Here is a 17,484-nt window from a genome sequence, read left to right on the forward strand (position 1 = left end):
TTCTGGGCTCTCGCCTGGCGCCTGAGACGCAGCCTCGGCATCTGAGGAGCCCCTCGGAGATCTGGGCTCTGGACAGCTCACCCATTCACATCCCAAGCCTTCCCAGCACCTTAATCCCAGGGAGCAAGCTTGGAAATCAGTAATGTGACCTTCAGTGCTTAACTGCACGTTTAGGTCCTTGAAGTCCTCACAAAAGTTTTGCAAAAACAGTGAAATTTATGAGGACAATAAGGTACTATCCTGGTAAAAAGTTGACATTTAAATTGTTCTCCTTTTATATCTTTGTAATGAAATTTTTTGTTTCCTCTGCAGCCATTTCTGAGTATTTACTAACATTTCTGTTCTATGCGAAACTTCAAGGCAGGCTGGCTGGGTGGCACATGAGCATAAGATCCACAGCCTGGCCTGGAGTCCCACCGGGAGTTCTTACCTCGGAACAGGGAGAAACAAGGTATCCAGCCACCCTGCCCCTGCCTCTCCCTCGAAGAGGAGGGTTTTAAAAAATATCACCAACGCATCATATTTTAATGAGTTTTCTTTGCAATTTGTATATAATAGATTTTCAGTAACAACCTGTAACAAGTTCATTTTCTACTATTCAATTGCTCTGCACTGAGGCCATTGACAGCCTCCAGTTGGAATCTTTAAAAATGGAAAGTGCTGGAAAACTCAGCTCCAGACAACGCTAGAAAGTGGGACCAAGAGTGCAGCTGTAGCAGCAAACCACTGGAGATGGGAAAGAGGCCGTGTGGGTTTGAAAATTCCAAGGAGAAACTAGCAGAGGGCAAGGTGGCTGGTGAGCAGCAGTTCTCGCTCAGAACTGAGCCCTCCATGGTGTGATGCCGGGCGACACTCTTTCACCCCAGAGCCCTGATACATGCATGGGGGGGGCCCCATTTTACCACCCTGGCTCCCCATGGGGGTAAGGCACTCACTGAACACCGCCCCTCCCCCACACCCCATCACGGGCTGCCAATGGCTTTTCCTGCCCAGCTGGGGCTGTTGGAGGGGCGAGCACGCCCTCGGCTGCGTTTCCACTTTCACAGAGAAGGGAGAGCCTGGAAGGACAGAGTTCAGGCACTGGAGCATCAGTTCCTTGGGACCTTAGACAACAGCCCTGCTCACTTTATCATCCTGACAGTCATCACTGGAGATCTGAAGCTAGAAGGGCTTCCAAGGCGAAGTCTGGCTTTCCACGCGATGCTCAGTGCTCTCTCCAGCGCCTTATGGAGTATGAGGGGGGGGTGCGGGGGGAGGCAGGGTGCATACCCGCAGTGAAGGGGCCTCACCACTCCCCAGCAGCTCCTGCCAGGCCCGCCGGCCGGCTGGGGTAGGCCCTCGCAGATCCAAGCGAAGTCGGCCTTCTCCTGGCCCGGCCCCTCTGTCCGAGATCTGCCCTCTAGGGCCCCACTGGTCAGCCATCGCTCCTCGTGACAGCCTCCTGACTCACTCCAAGTCCTTTGCCCCTTTGGGACCACACCCTCCCCGCATCTGTCCAGGACCCTTTCTCCTCCCCCTTTGCCTGATCATCCCCAGTTCTCTGTGCAGGCCTCCCTGCCGAGCCTGCACCCGGTTATTCTCTGTCCCAGCTCCTGCTGTATTTGGTGGTTGTTCTGTTTCCCAACTACTACAAGCTCCCTGCAGGCAGGGCTTGGGGGCCTTGCTCATGCTGTGTCCCCTGCCTGGTGCTTGGGCTCTGGGAGTGTTGGCTGACCTAATGTTTTCCTCCTTCTAAGCTTCCTCTTCTGTGTCTGCACCTTTCCTCATGCGTGCTCTCCCTGCCCTGGCCAGGCTCCCCTAAAGTGTTCTGGTCGCCCGCCCGGCCCCTCAGTGGACCCTGCACTCCACGTGCACCTGTGTGGAGAGGATGGGCCAGAGGCTCCCTGCCCAGATGCGCCCTCCTTTCAGAGCCTGGCCCACACCAGCACCAGGGCAGATGCGCCCTGTCTTCCTACGATGCTCCAGTAACAGCGCGGCTGCCTTTTCTGGCGCTGGCCTGAGTCAGGGAGGCTGGGTCTCTGTGCTCAGTGGCTGTGATCCAGAGGCTGGTCCTCCCAGCCTGCCAGGGCCCAGCTTGGGGGTCTCAAGCTGCCAGGGGCTCCAGTTTTCAGCAGGGCATGCTGTGCCCTCCTCTGTGGGTGCTGGCTTTGTGATGTGGCCTTAGGTGGGAGGGAGATGGCTGCGGGGCCCGGCAGGGGCCTGTGCCAGAGTCTAGGAGGAAGCGCAAGCCCACGTTCCATGCTAGTGAATGATTTTCCAAGGTGCACAGATTTGCACCAAGATGGCAAAGCTGACCTCCTGGTGTGGGAGCAGGGCAGGAGCCGTGGGGCTGAGCCTGGACCGCTCACAGCCAGGGTCTGCTGCCTCTACTGGGCATGTGGCTATGGGCTGAGGAGCGGCTCTGAGCATGATCCCTTGTCTGCACACATAGTTGTCGGGAGTGGGGGTAATTAAGCAGCGGGCAGGTGACCTAACAGACTAACAGAACACGTGTCCCGAGGAGGCTGAACGGCTGGTCAGCGGCCCTGGGAGCAGGACGAGAGCTTTATGGGACAAGCAGCTTTTGTCTTCATTAAGGGAGCATTAGGCCCATGTGGGCATCAGGGGCTCACCTCACACCCCAGTCACTCATCCAGCAGATCGGGGCGTCCGTGGAGGTGCCCTCTGGCCTGGTCTGGCCTGGCTGGTGCTCCCCCACCAGTGATCCCACCTGTGAGGCCCCAGCAAGCTGCTTCCTCTGCCCCCCCGGAGACATGCTAAGGCCCTCCGTGACCCTTGGTGACACTGTGCTTGGATGCCTCTGCTTGCCATGAGCACATGGTGAGCAAAACAGCCCCTGGCCTCATGGAGCCTATGGACTAATACGGGCCAGATGACAACAGTGTGGCACAGAGTGACAGGGGCTGGGAGGGAGGGGCTGGGAACACACGGAAATCTTCATCATCACCATCATCACCTCCATCACTGACCTACCCGGCTAATGATTACTTAGCACTTATCATATACAAGGTATCATTCTAATCACTTTACACGTATTATCTCATTTAGTGCTGAGTAACACTATGTGGTGGTTAGTATACCCATTTTATAGTTAAGGTGCTTGAAGCTCAGCTTAACCTCTGGTAAAGACCTGTCCAAGGTCACACAGCTAGTAAGTGGCAGAACAAGGATTTGAACAAGGTCTGACTCAGTCCACACTCAACCACCAGGCCACAGTCTTATTACTGTGTAGAGATGAACCCAGGGCTACTGGCACACAGAGGAAAGCGTGTGGGGCTTGGTAGAGGAGAGAAATTAAGGAAGACTTCCTGGAAGACAAGACCATTGAGCTGGGACTTGAAATTCAGGGAAACCCACTGGGGGGACAGTGAGATTCTCCTTAATGGAGAATGCTGATGAGTTGCAACCTGTGTTTAAATGCATGAAATGTTTCTGGAACCAGGCATTTGGGTTCTCCTACCTGCTGGTTGTGTGACTTTGGGTTAGCTACTTAACTTCTCTGAGTTTCCGTTTTTTCATCTGTAAAATTGGGACATAATCACAGTGCTGACACATGATAAGTGTTAGGTATCATTTTATATGACTCAAGTAGTAAGAGCTCATTACTAACTAAAGCAATATTAACAAGCAAAAAAGCATTCGATGGCACACTGATATTGGCTTCAGGGGCACTGAAGCTCACATGGAAACTTTTTTGGAGCCCCTCTCTCTACTGGAGGTGAGGAGAAAGTCCTTGGCAGGGGGTGGTGAGGCTCACAGCACCTGATACCAGCTTCCAGTTCCTCCAGTGGCCACTCCGATTTAGCTGTTTTATGCCCTTGAGCAAATGAGGGACCAAGGGCAGTGAATCCGTTTTTTGCCCCTTGATTTGCAAGTCCGGCATGAGGCATCACACATGTTGGGGTTGGGCAGTCATCACACTGATGGTCTTAGCATCCGCCAACACCGACACCAGCGCGCAGGTTACTCCTGCTCTCCAAACTCAAGAGCCAAATAGACTCAGATAAAATTTTTGATAAACCCCATGCTATCTGAAATTTTGCTATTCACTATCCCAAACTAAGGAAATGAACAGAGTAGGATAAAGTGGTATTCTTACCAGCTGAATTTCCTGTCTGAACTCATGCTACATGGATAAAGAGCCGGATAGATTTGGGGGAGGGATGGCTGCCGTTGTTTTACCATCACAGGGTGGCTGTGAGGGCTGACTAAGAAAATGTGTCTGGCACGGCGTCTGGCCTGGGCGGGCATTATTCATTCCAGAGGATAACGATGTGCGAGGTGAAGCCATAACCATCCTTTCATTACGCAGAAACAATGGCAGAAAAACAGCTGGAAATTCGCCAAGTGACCACCTCCTCTGTTTCACAGAGTTGCCCTGGATACAGAGGTGTTGCAGTAATCAGATTAAATCACTGTTTTCCTTCCTGCTTGCCTGGAGCTGAGGGAGGGCACCTGACTCTCACACAATCAGCTCCCTGCGGTCCGCCTGACACGGGTACTCCTCCTGGACACTGTGCACCTGTGAGCCCGGGACGTTAACACGGAAAGCCCTTGATCCTGCACCGCGAGCTGCGCAAACCCTTCCTTTGCATGCAGCGCATTGCTCTCATAGGATTAATGAAAAGGACAAGTATCTTTCTAAAAAGCAGAAGGAACTTGTAACGAATTCAAAGTGAGAGAAAAATCCTCGTTTAAAGCAACACATTTTTCCCATGATCCCAACCCAAGCATTCAGAAAAGTGCAAAAACATGCATTATGAGAAAGATTTTTAAGCGAGCAACTTTTAGATTTCTTTATCGAGATGAACAGACAGGCTGGCATGCACCACGCTTACCAGCAACCCTGGGGGCTGGGTCTCTGCCTCATAGCAGGGACGGGAGGTTCTGGGGCTTGTTAGGGACGGGGAGGAAGGGTGGGGGACACGTGCTGAGGGGACACTATGTCTTTAGTTCCGAGATCAGCCTGTGATTTGGAAAGCCAAAAGCAACCTGAAGAGAATGTTTGGGTGATAAATAGAGGAAGAGAGGGAGGCCACCCTCCTATTCCACTGCCATCACTGTACAGAGACGGGTGATTTGCAGCCTTCCCACCTTCTGACAGAAAGAGGCTGACCTGACTTCCACGGCTAAGGGATCTGTCCTCTGCCCTCCTCAGGGGGAGGGTCACCTGTTCTGCAAAGCCAGGAGGAAGGTGCAGCCCCATCACGAACCGGCTCAACTGAGCGCGGCAGCCACCAGCCCTAGGATTCCTGGCATTGCCCTCAGCCATCCATAGACAATGGCAAACACCGGCCCAGCCCGGACTACGCCAGCCGCATGAGAAGACGAGATTTAGGAGATCCACCCGCAACACCAAAAACTCATAAATACAACCCACTTCTCCAGGGAAAAGTCCCCTAGACCCATCCTTTAATAGAGCAGCCGAGTCTGTGCCAGGAGTCACCCCACAGACCCTGCCCTGCCTGGTACCCAAGGATCCTGGCAAAATAGAGACTAAAAAATACAATTGTAAAGCCTCAACTTTTGCCAGCCTGTCAGCTGCAGTTTTGAAAATTAAACCCAAGATGTTGTTGCTGAAATGCTTCAGATATTACTTTCTGAGTTTTAGGGAGATTTCTTTAATGCCCATTGATTTCTGGTTAATAAGTTGTACCTATATGTCTCATTTCAATTTCCTATTTAACATTCACTGAACCATAAATCCATTCCCAGAGCAATGGGAATTTAGAGTTCTTGTGACTTTGAAAGACCATTGATCCTGTGTGCTCCGAGTGGCCGAGTGTGGGGCCTCTATGGCAAGGTTAACTCATGCTGCAGCTTCCTTAATGGCTGCGAGTTTACGTTTTATTGCATATCTATTATTTGGGTTGGGCTGTGATGAATGGTTTAGCTGCCAGGTTCAAAACAAGTCCAAGGCGACAGCAGAATCTAATTTGCTTTAAAAACGGTGATTATAAAGCTTTTCAAATAATAATCCAGGAATGAGGGAAACAGACAGCACATTGCTGTGCATGGGACATATGGCAGGAGGTGAAGCAAGGACTTCCCTCCTTTTCCACGGGCAGCCCCTGCTCCTAATGACCTTCACTAGGGAGGCCAGGGAGGGCTTCTCTTTCATCAGGGGTAACAGGGATGCTGCCATTTCCTTGAAAGTAGAGCCGTTAGCTCCCATTTGGTCCCAGACCAATTCTCACGGAGTGGGCTCATGCGCTAGAGGCTTCTGTGGCACCAGGTACCAGGACGGTACCTAAGCAGTGCCATTCTCTGCCTAATGATGCCATCGTGGGACATCTGAGTGCGATGCTCAGTGTATCCCCCAAGTCCTTGAAGTCCAGCCTTGGCCCCCAGCTCTTAAAAGGCACTGATCTTTTTCGTTACAGTTCCTTTTCCAGAGGGGCCTGAGCGCACAAAGCACCTCAGAACTGCCCCCAGAGAGCATGCCGCTGCTTCCCTGATGTGGAGGGCGGCTCACCCTGTCATCTGCCCCGACATCTACTCTCTTTTTGTTCACGTCCTGTGGGAATAGCATCATCAAGAGGGCTCCGTTTGGGGAAGCTGGATGGAGAGGAGCTTGCGGGAGGTGATGCTGAGGACAGGAGCGGAGGGGGGGTCTCGTCCAGCGTGTGCAGGTCAGTGCCTAACAATGGGCTCTCCAGAGGGAGAAGAGCGCCCTCGCCCTTCTGTAGCATTTGTGTAGTGTAGATTTCTGTGTTGTAAACACTCCTACTATGGCTGATTTAAAGCTACCAACCATTTCACTGTTTGCCTTGCAAAAGTCCTGAAAATCTAAGAATCGTCTCATGAGCTAGGTCTCTGGAGTTGCTGATACTTCCACACATTCTAAAATTTAGAGATTTATTTCATGGGATAAGCTCCTCAATCCACAAAGCAAATCCCTCCCACAGCAGATTGAGCCTACAGTCATTCACACCGTATTATGAACCACCAGATGTAGACATGGGTTTTAACCGTGGGCAGGAAGGAGGAGGCTGGGGACCCACACCTAGTCACCGTATATCAAGCAGAGCCCGGGAACTGGGGGTTGGACTTTGGGCCTTGGTAACAGGGACGTCGTGGACTGGAAAGGCACCGCCTGCAACAAGCTCATGGACATTTCCCACAGGGAAGAATCACACTCATTTTTCTCCTCTTAGGTCACATGAGTACCTCTTCTATCTGCCACAAGAGCTCTTCTTGCCAACAAATCACAAGGATTCTCAGGCCTTGTGAATGTCTGGAATAACAATAGCACACGGAGATGTCGACAGGAAGCAGGAATACCTTCCTGGAAAGTGGAACTCCAGGTACAGGCTGGGGCCGGGGCCGAGGATGCCAGGACCTGTGGCTCAGAGTACTCAGGGCACCCTGGGGATCTCATCCCTGCTTCCCCAGTTCCAGGGCCTGCAGTTAGGAGCTGTGAGCTTGCAGGTCACGTCCAAGGGCGCCTCACACAGGCCACACACGTTACCTGCTTTAAGCAGAGCCCGAATGCTGTCTGTCATAAAGGGGCTTCACCTCTTTGGGGCCAAGAATGTCCCCTCTTGCCTCGAGTTAGGGCCCCCGCATCACCCTTCCCTCTCCTCTCCTAGTGAGCTTGTCTGGAGTTACCTGGGGCTCCTTCCTGCATGCCGCATCTCTTGGAAGCCCTGTTCCAGCCCCAGCTATGGTTGGCATGAGGTCATGTCTTGGGGGAGCACCTCAGGGAGAAGACCTGCGTCCTTCAGCTGCCCTACCCACTCGCCATATGTACCAGCGACTGCACAGAGGGTCCACTCTGGGCACCTCCGCCGTTTTCAGGTAGAGCACCCCCTGTCTCTTCTTCTCCAGGGATTCCCCTGCCTCTCATTAGCCAGGACCCTTGTTCTTCATCATCCTTCACAGTGACTGCTCCCTCTCCTGCCTGGCCACGCCTCCAGCGCCCTCCTGCAGGATTTACCCCCAGGCAGGGTTCCCTGATGGGGCCAGGCCGCCGCCTGGGGAGAACCCTAACATCTGCTCCCGCCACGTGCAGTCACAGAATCCCCTAGCAATGTGAGGCAGTGCCCTCCTAACCGTGCTCACGTCGCAGTCCCGGGTCCCTCAAACAATAGCAACAGCGCGAAGAAACTATCCAAAAGGAGCAGAGCGAGTCCCCCCCAACCCCTACCCTCCTCACTCTTCCCTTAAAGCTCAGGCTTGTTGCAAAACAAATTCAACTGCTTTCACCTATAGAAGAAGCCAGTCTTGGAAACAACCAAGGACAGACTCCAGGCCCCTTACACCATGCTGGTGCAGGAATGTCTGTTTGCCCACTGCGAGCCCCGACTGGGGCCTGACTTACGGAAGGCTGTGTAGAACTCATGGAGGGTCAGGAGGCCGTCTTTGTTGTAGTCATCAAATCGGAGGAGGTCGCCTGGTGAGCACCCCAGGAAGTCCTCTTCCAGGGCCTGCTCCTTCAGCACGTGCTGCGGGTGAGAAAGGGAGCGAGGCTAGAACCGGGAGTGAGTTCAGAGCTGTGGGCACTGCTGGAAAATGGCTCAGGCCAAGTGCGTGGGGCTGCGCTCACCGGCCTGGTTGTGTGTGTGTGTGTGTGTGTGTGTGCGTGTGCGTGTGTGTGCGTGTGGGGACTCCAGCGACAGCTCGGTGGGCCATGAGGAGCACCCAGATCTCTTTGGTATTGTCTTGTTTGATCCTCTCATTTTATAGATGAGAAAACTGAGGCTCAGAGAGGGAAGGGACTTTCCCAAGGTCACACAGTGATTGGGGCCGACTCGGGATTAGCATTCAGGTCTGTCTTCTACCTGCCTGGGCAAACAGATCCCAGACAGTCTGAGGTGGGAAGGATCCTGTGGTCACCTGATCTACCCCTTCACGTTGTAGATGGGGAAACAGGGAAGAGAAGGGGCCTGATCAAATAAGCCCAGCAAACAGTGGCCGAACTCAGTGGCTCCCAGCTATGTAGAGCTGGAAGGTCACTGCTCCATCAGTGTTCCCCTCCCCGCCTCCACCAGCCCACTCCAATCTCAGGGCAGCACGTCCTAGCCACAGCACTCCCCCCGGGAAGGGGAAACTGCCATTCTACCGACATACGCTTGGGCCCCCGTCTCTGCCTGCCCTGTCCTGCCAGGAACACAAACCACTACCCTTAGGATTCTGTCGCGGGGACCACGGGGGAGCCCCTGTGAACTCCTCTCTGGATGTGGCCTGGGGCCACAGGGCAGAGGTCTCCCCAGCATGACCAGTCACGTTTTGGCATGTGTGTCTGGAACTAGAGTCTTGCAAGGAAAATGCTCAGAAGGAAATCTCAGAAGAAAGAAAATGATTTTATTTTTGCGGGGAGAGGGGAACAGAGGCATTTCCTCTTTATTTAACAGTCTCAGCTGGGCCTGCTATGTTAAAGGCAATTTAATGTGATAATGTTAAAAAAATGACCCTTCACCCAGCAAGTAAGAGCGTTCGATAAAAGGGCGATCAACCGTAACGCCCGAAATCAATCTTCCAAAGATGGAAATTTCCCTTTGCCTATTTCTGTATTGGAAATTGATTAACTTTTCATAGGACTGACAAGTTTTTCCCTGATGCCTCTGATTCAGTGTCAAGGAAAGTCCCATTTTAGCTGGCCCCTGCTCGGCAGATTTATGAAATGGACTTTAAACACATTAAATTTTAAAGAGGAAATCATAGTCCAATTACCATGCTTGTTAATGGCTTCAGGTGCCTCGGGGCATGTCTCTGCCAGGTTAGAGCAATGCGCCCAGGAAGGTTCTGTTTACCTGGCAGCTACCGGGAGCCACGTTGGCCTGGGGCGCCAAGAGCCCACAGCTGCCTCTGTTAAATAAGGAGAAAACGCCTGCCCTCCGGGCTCCCCGCACAGCCTGTATTGCGGGGAATCGAATCGCCAGATGGCTCTTCTCACAGGTAACCGTAACTAACAGGACCTGGGCTCTCCCCAGAGCGGCGTGGGTCACCTGTGGGTCCCTGGCCCCGCCGCTTGGGTTCTTAGCCATAGCTGGGGGCTGAGTGTTGCTGGAAGTGGTGACATGCAGGCTGGCACGTGCCTGGGAGGCCTCCCGGGGTGCGGGCCGTGGATGGACTTGCGCATGCTGCCAGGTGTGGGTGAGTTGGGGGGGGGGGTGCGGTCTGCAAACGCCTTAGGATCTGTGTTTCCCAACACACTCCCTGGAAGCAGGCTCTGGACTGGCTGGACTTGAGAAGGGGACCCTGCGTGGGGAAGCGTCTGGATAACTGCTCTGTACTCAGATTTTATGGGCACCTGTCATCCCCACAGACTTGGAGAGGATCAGGTGGAGCCTGTGGTGGGAGCCCTCCTCCCAGGGAGCCCCCTGTACCGTGAGGAGAGCAGGTCCACTAACCTCCCCCCCCCCCACCCCCTGGCCCCCGGGTTTCGTCTTAGTTCACCATGTTCTAGGTAGTACACACTCTGCAGGCAAGTCTCGATTTCTTGGAGCTGCTTCCTCATCTAAAAATACTTGGGAAGTGAGGATAACACTAGCACCTGCCACACAGCAAAGGGTGGCTGAAAGGTTTAAGGAGGAAATAATACCAACAATAAAGGTGATGATGACGAAGTGATGCTGACGGCTGTCACTTACTGAGAATGTGCCGCGTGCCGGGCGCTAGGCTGAGAACTTCACATGTCTTAGCTCATCTAACCCTCCCGATGACCCTGTGACAGTCACAGACAAGAAACGAGGCACAGGGAGGTGAAGTTGTCTGCATAGACCCACTAGGTCCCTGTAAATGCTGGAGCTGGACCTGAACTCAGGCAGTCTGACCGTGAAGTCTGCGTTCGTAGCTATTCTCCCTCCGAGTGAGGAACACATCTGTGTTAGGTGCATCACAAGTAAAGGGCCTTGCTTAGTGCCGAGCCCACAGCGGGTGCTCCGTAAATGTCAGGACCCTCCCTAGCCTGGGCCTTCCTGGTGACCTGGTCGCAGCTTTGATGAGGTCATTGCTGTGCCTTGTGAAGGATTTCTTTAAAGAAGCATCAAAGGTGGGGACTCATCCTATTACCTGTCCTCTGGTGGGGGGCACTCTGTGGTCTCTGGGGCAGAGCTGCTAGGCCCTCCCACCCTTCCTGACCTCGTCCTCCCTCCATATCTTTGCCCCTGGTGTGGCTCCAGGGCCCCAGGTCCTCAGAGGCAAATCAGCAGAGTAGGAGCAGGAACTCAGGCCCTCGGGCCCACCCAACCTGCCTTTCTGCCACCAGCACCCAACAGGCCCACCCTGCAGCTGGCCTGCCTGGTGCCCTATGTTGCTCCTTCCTAGCTTCTTTTTGCTGCAGATGCTCCAGGCCCTTGTACCACCTTGTAGCTGGGCAAAGGGACACGTGTGCTGTGTCTGGGAGGGAGGCCCCGTCCAAGTGTTCTCTCAAAGTGAAGAGCAGTGTTTGCGGGTGGCCACAGGGCTTCCTGCAAGCCAGCAGGCTGGGGTGTGGGCTACTGATTCCTGGGTACCGCAAAGGGTTGAGGTCCTAGCGGAGAGGACGTGGGGACACCCAGGTGACAGCTCCAAAGGTGTTTGGTGGGAACCAAACCTGCTTCCTTTGAACCTTCCTGCTGAGGAAAGCAAAGGACTCAGGAAGAAAAGACTTATTTCCTAATGAAAACCTCAGAGCCCAGCCGGTGTGCTGTGTGTGTTTCGCCAGCTAGCTGAGAGGGCCTCAGAGCTTGTTTGTAAATATTGGCTGAAGGTGGCTGGTGGGAAGGAAGAAGACACTGACATCGTTCTGTTTGTCAGATATTCTCAAGAGGTGTTAAACACAAGCTCTCCGACTCCCGGGAGATGGCTTTCTCTTGCAGGAGCAAGGCCTCCTCGGCATCCCATTACAGAGACGGTTACAAATGACTCTCCCCACGTGGATCTCCCGGTTCTCTTCCTTCACACGCGGAATGGAAAACTGGATTCCTCCATTATGCAATTTCACCGAATGCCGTACCCACCTGGGTCAGTTCAGAGCGGCTGAGGTGGCCATCCCCGTCTACATCCAAGTCCTTAAACAGAGATTCCACCAGGAGCCGCTTCTGGGAAGCAGGGTCTTGTCTGCTGTCCCCTTCATGGAGTGGCTGCAGGCGGGTCTGCAGCGCCAGAAGGGCCTTCTTCAGGCGGGCGTAGTCGGCCATGGTGCACTGGTCACCTGGAAGAGAAGATGGGGTTATTGCAGCCAGACTCCTTCCCTGGTCTCGAGAAGACCCCCATGCACCCCACCCATCGGCAGTTACTGGGCATTCACTATGTGCAAGTGCAGGGTGTTTCCGGAGTACATGAGACCTATTCGTCCGTCTGTCCACCAGTCTGTCCCATAAATATTTATTGAGCACTGGATACATGCTACACATGATGCAAATGCTGGAAGGAGCCTGTTTGTTCATCTCGCAAATGTTTATTGAGCACCTACTACAGCCAGACACAGAGTGACTGCCAGACAGAATGGGGAGATTCGTCCAGGGGAAGTCCCAGCGCAGCCCCACAGCGGCTTTAGGAAAGCCGCCCCGATTCCATTTTGTAATAGCTCATCTTTGCCTTAATCCTACCTTAAAGGCTGCTTTGGAATCCTTGGCCTCATAGATTAGCGAGTTCCAGTTAACAGGACTAATACGCCCTGCTTAAGTTAATTAGGTACACTCCCAGAGCTGGATTACTTCAAAACGAACATGAGTACACAAGCCTACGACCAAGAAACAAAAGGCAGCTTTTACAAAATTAAAAGCAAAGCGCACAGCCCGTTGCTCTTAGGCCTTTTATCATGGCCATGCTTGGCCCACAGCATCCGAACCACACGGTGTTCTGGCAAATGAGGCCTGTGATGCACTGTGACATGACATAGTTTACCTCGCTGGCAACAGGCCATGAGGGTGCTCCCCGCACAGGGCTGCACCGTGAGTGGAGGCTGCCGGGCTGTCAGCGAGCGGGAGAGCCCCTCTGGCCCCACTGCCCCACCTCCCGGGGTGGAATATGTACTCCAGCACCTGGCTTTGCTGAGCCCTGGAGCATGGGTGTGGCTCCTCCTCATCCAGTCCAGGTTGAAGCCAGTGCCCTGCTGGGAAGGGAGTGTCTGGGGCCTGGGGCTCTTCCCCTTAATTCCAAGGCCAGTTTAGGGCACCAGGTCCTAGCTCAGGGGTGCTGGAGAGCACTGGATCTGGAGTCCACCGGGTTTGAGTCCCAGCTCTGTGGCCGCCTGAGTGTGTACCTTGCATAAGGTGCCTCAGTGATTTCATCTGTGAAGTGGGGAGAGCAGTGCCTCCCACATAGGGCTGTTAGGAGGGTTAAATAAGATACGCACATAAAAGGCACAGCAGTGGCTTGGCACCTAGTAAGGGCTCATAAAATGATAGCTACTCTCCCCCTTGTCATTATTGGAACCGCATTTGCTGAAGAGCAACAAACGGGAGCTGCTTGGTGGGGAGAGTGCTGGTGGGGAAGTCTGTCTGTTTCTCTCCCTGCCTCCCTAGACAAGCCTGGACGGTCCAATCACTTTCTCTTGTGCTTGTTTGTGTTTCTAGATTTTCTTCCAATTTGGCGTCAGTTGATTCTTGGCAGAAACAGACGCCTGTTACCATCTCCTCCTGCATGTTTATTTAGAAAAAAATCAATTGCTGTGTTCAATATAATCAAATCTATTTGCTCTCTGGGAGTTTCTATGCTCTGACAAGAACAGCTTACCCACCCCTCTTTGGCCTTGTAGGGTATCCATTCCTGGGAGCTCGTAGGGCCCCTGGTTGGCAAACCCGATTCTCAAGTCTGTACGGCGTTGAAAATTGTGGCCGTGTCCCATGGCCACACACTCCCGCCCAGGGGAAGACGTGGCGGCCTGCTGGGCCCTGCTTCCTGAGCCTGGACAAAGGTCAGTCTGGGGAAAGTAGAGGAAGAGCTTTGCCCAAATCCTGGCCTCCAGCCTCCAGGAGGGTGAAACTAGTCCTGGCAAATGGATGGAAGCTGGATGCGGTATCTGAGTGGAGAGAGAAGCTTTGGTGGAGACGGCAGTGGAAGTCTCTGTGGGGGGATCTGCAGGGACCTGCACCGGAGGGCCTGTCAGGCTTTCCTGGGGACAGGCATTCATGCCCAGATGCTGGGAAGCTAGTGTACACAGCGGATGGATATGGGGTTGATAGGAGGCTCGACTCAGAAATGCTAGCGTACAGTTAGCCTCCTAAAAAAACACACTACAGCAGGGCCACCTGAAGGATGGGCCAGGCCAGGTCAGATGGGCAGAGATGTCGCATTCTTGCAGGTCCTCCCAACCCTCCAATCTTCCTCACAGACCCTGGTGGGGCACAGATCTCCTCTGAGCTGCCTGCTGCCCTAGGCCAGGGGTCCGAAGCTAGACAGCACCTCCCACTCTGGCCGGCCAGGGAAACCTTCAAGGTGGGTTCTGTCAGGTGGGCTGCAGCAACCTCCCCAGGCTCTTACCCTCTTATCACATCCCTACGGTTCACTGTGAGTTCACAGTGGCTTCTCCACCCTGGCAGCTGCCCAGCACATGACTCCTGGTCAGGAAGGTATGTACATGTCTAGAAATCAACTTGGGGGAAAGAGGTGGTTGCCCCCAGTCTCCAGGGCCAGCTCCCTGAGCCCCTGGCCTGGCCTCCTGCTAGGGCTCATGCCAGCCATGCCCTTCCCATCTTTTTACCAGCATTTACTCACAAACTCTGTGCCCGAAGCTGGGCGGCACTTTGAGGATACGATGGAGCTTCCCATGCTGGGCATCAAGGGTGCCCGTGGAGGGAGAGCTAACGAGGCCGGGGTGAAGGAAGTCTCCCTAAGGACGGGACCTGCAGGATGAGGGATCTGTGGGCAAAGGAGGCAGAGGGAAGGGAATGCCAGGTCACAGGGATTGCAGGTGCAGGAGCTGGCGGCACAGTGTGTCTGGAGCCCAGAGGAAGCTGGTGTGGCTGAACCGGAGTGAGGCAGGGATGGGGGCACAGACGAGGCTGGAGGGAAGTGTGGAGCTGGCGTAGGATGCCAAGCCCTGCAGATCACACTTTGCCAAGCTTCCCGTGTCCTTCTTGCCTCTACTGAGGGCCTCACTGTGCCTGGCTGCTGCTGGGCATGGGGGTCCTGAGATAAATTGAGCTGCTCCTGGAAGACGATTTGAAGTCCTTCTTTATCCCAGGAGCAGTTGCACTTTACATGAGTTTCAACCTGGAATAATTCAATCATTGGCCCAATGTTCCTGAGCTCCTCTAACATCCCTATAGCTCTGGGGGACCATGAGCATCAGAGGAAAGACCCCCTAACGGTGTCACTTTAGATTCCCAAATTCAACCTCTTTCAAGACTTCTGACGCTTCATCTCCAGCAAGGACTGCCCTCTCAAAAGCCTTCCCTTTTGGTTTCCAGGATGAGTTTACCAAGTCCCAGGTTTATTTCTTTCATTCACAGCCCCCCCGGTCACACTGTGGGGTCAGACAGGACAGCTCACCAAGGTGGAGAGCGGGCGTCTGTGAATCTGCCAGACCTGGTCTTTAGCTAAAGGTTCCCACCCTGCTGCCAGCTTTAAACCTTCGTCTTATTGTAAAAGAAACACACGTCCATCAAAACAACAACAACAAAACAGTTGGAAAGTGCAGATGAGTATAAAGAAAGAAAATAAGTTACCCATAATCCCCTTCCCAGAGGCTGGCCAGAGGTGAAGCCCGGCCCTCCGCACAGGTGACCCTGACTGTGAGCCAAACTAGTGGAGCCCTGGCTGGCCTCGTGTGTTGCACGGGGCCCGGGGCCCGGCCCACAGAGCCCGTTTTCAGATCTTCCTCTTCCCTTACTCAGTTTGGGCAAGAGCTTCAATACCCAAGGGTTGGGTCTTTCTCAGTATCATGCGGGCCATTGCTGCCCGCCCACCCGGCAAGTCCACCGGGGACTTGAAGAGGTAGGGGTGTGGAGGGAGAAACAATCTTAATAGCACCTGCCACACGAATGTGCTGCTTGGGGTTGGTGTTTACTGCTCCCTCCAATGTTCTTTTATTTTTCTTTATACAGCAGGTTTTTTTTAGTTATCTATTTTATACACATCAGTGTATACATGTCAATCCCAATCTCCCAATTCATCCCACCATCGCCCCCGCCACCCTGCCACTTTCCCCCCTTGGTGTCCATACATTTGTTCTCTACATCTGTGTCTCTATTTCTGCCCTGCAAACCGGTTCATCTGTACCATTTTTCTAGGTTCCACATATATGCGTTAATATACGATATTTGTTTTTCTCTTTCTGACTTACTTCACTCTGTATGGGTCTCTAGGTCCATCCATGTCTCAGAAAATCTACAAACAATAAATGCTGGAGAGGGTGTGGAGAAAAGGGAACCCTCCTGCACTGTTGGTGGGAATGTAAATTGACACAGCCACTATGGAGAACAGTATGGAGGTTCCTTAAAAAACGAAATATAGAATTACCATATGACCAGCAATCCCACTACTGGGCATATACCCTGAGAAAACTATAATTCAAAAAGACACATGCACCCCTATGTTCACTGCAGCACTATAGCCAGGACATGGAAGCAACCTAAGTGCCCATCAACAAATGAATGGATAAAGAAGATGTGGTACATACATACAATGGAATATTCCTCCAATGTTCTTTACCCAAACCTCTGCCCAGCTTACTCTTCACTGTATATTGGCCACTGCAGAAACATCACCCAATCTAAACTAGCACCCCCAGCTTCATAATTCTCTGTGCCCCACATGTCTGGGGTGGGCCTGGGTCCCAGGGACGGACCCTGCCCCTTTGGAGGGAAGGCCCCTGGAGGGGATACAGCAGAGGCTTGGGGACCACAGCACCCCTCCCTGGTGCCCCCGCGGGGGCTGACCGTGATGATGGTGAGAATGGCCATGCCCAGCCTGTCCTGGGAGCCCTGAGCCTGGGCCTCTGTGACCTAGCCTGCAGTACGGTCAACTTCCTCGCTATTGATCCAGGGCAGGTGGGACTTCCAGAGAGGACTCTGGAGAGGAGGACGTTTGTATATGATGTTGAGGTCTGTGCCTTGAATGAGCTCACCTGGAGCTGCCCAGCTGGGACCTTAGGGGACCTGCTTCATGAGTAGGCAGACTAACATCATTTGTACATGCTTGGAAAGTCATTTAAGTGTTTCCTCTGTGTCTTGGTGTCTTCAAGGAAAAGAAAAATTTGTGTCATTATAATACGGGGATTTTGGGGTCTCTTTGGTGACTTAGGCTAGGTCAAAGCCTTTTAGTGAGGCTTGGAGAGTCCCAGGGAAGACCCCTCCAGACCCATAAGCTCACTGTGCCTGATTGCAGCCGATGTTGGCCTACTGGGTGCCTTCTTGCGTGCTTTCTCCTCTCCTCTCCATTTCTCTGCATGAAATGGGCTCAATGCCCTATGTGAGCTGGGGCCTGGTGCATTTGTCTTTGTCCCCTTCACTGATGCCTAGCGCCTGGCACAGGTGGCCACAAAATCAGTGAAGACTTCTTCCCTCCCTTCCCCTCCCCATGAACATTTCTGCTCTAGGGCCTTTCAGGGAG

General features: G+C 53.3%; 1 protein-coding gene across 4 annotated transcripts in view; it reads right to left on the minus strand.

Annotated features, from left to right (window-relative positions):
• FSTL4 (follistatin like 4) overlaps positions 1 to 17,484 on the minus strand; it is a 734,451-nt gene that overhangs the window by 148,131 nt on the left and 568,836 nt on the right. For all 4 annotated transcript variants that reach the window (XM_068535874.1, XM_068535876.1, XM_068535873.1 and 1 more), the window contains 2 exons: positions 11,946 to 12,139; positions 8,324 to 8,447 (listed from right to left, as the gene is read on the minus strand). In XM_068535874.1, the coding sequence (XP_068391975.1) occupies positions 8,324 to 8,447; positions 11,946 to 12,139 (318 nt within the window). The remainder of the gene's footprint in view (positions 1 to 8,323; positions 8,448 to 11,945; positions 12,140 to 17,484) is intronic.

This window comes from Eschrichtius robustus, chromosome 2, assembly GCF_028021215.1.
Source record: "Eschrichtius robustus isolate mEscRob2 chromosome 2, mEscRob2.pri, whole genome shotgun sequence".
Taxonomy (NCBI): domain Eukaryota; kingdom Metazoa; phylum Chordata; class Mammalia; order Artiodactyla; family Eschrichtiidae; genus Eschrichtius; species Eschrichtius robustus.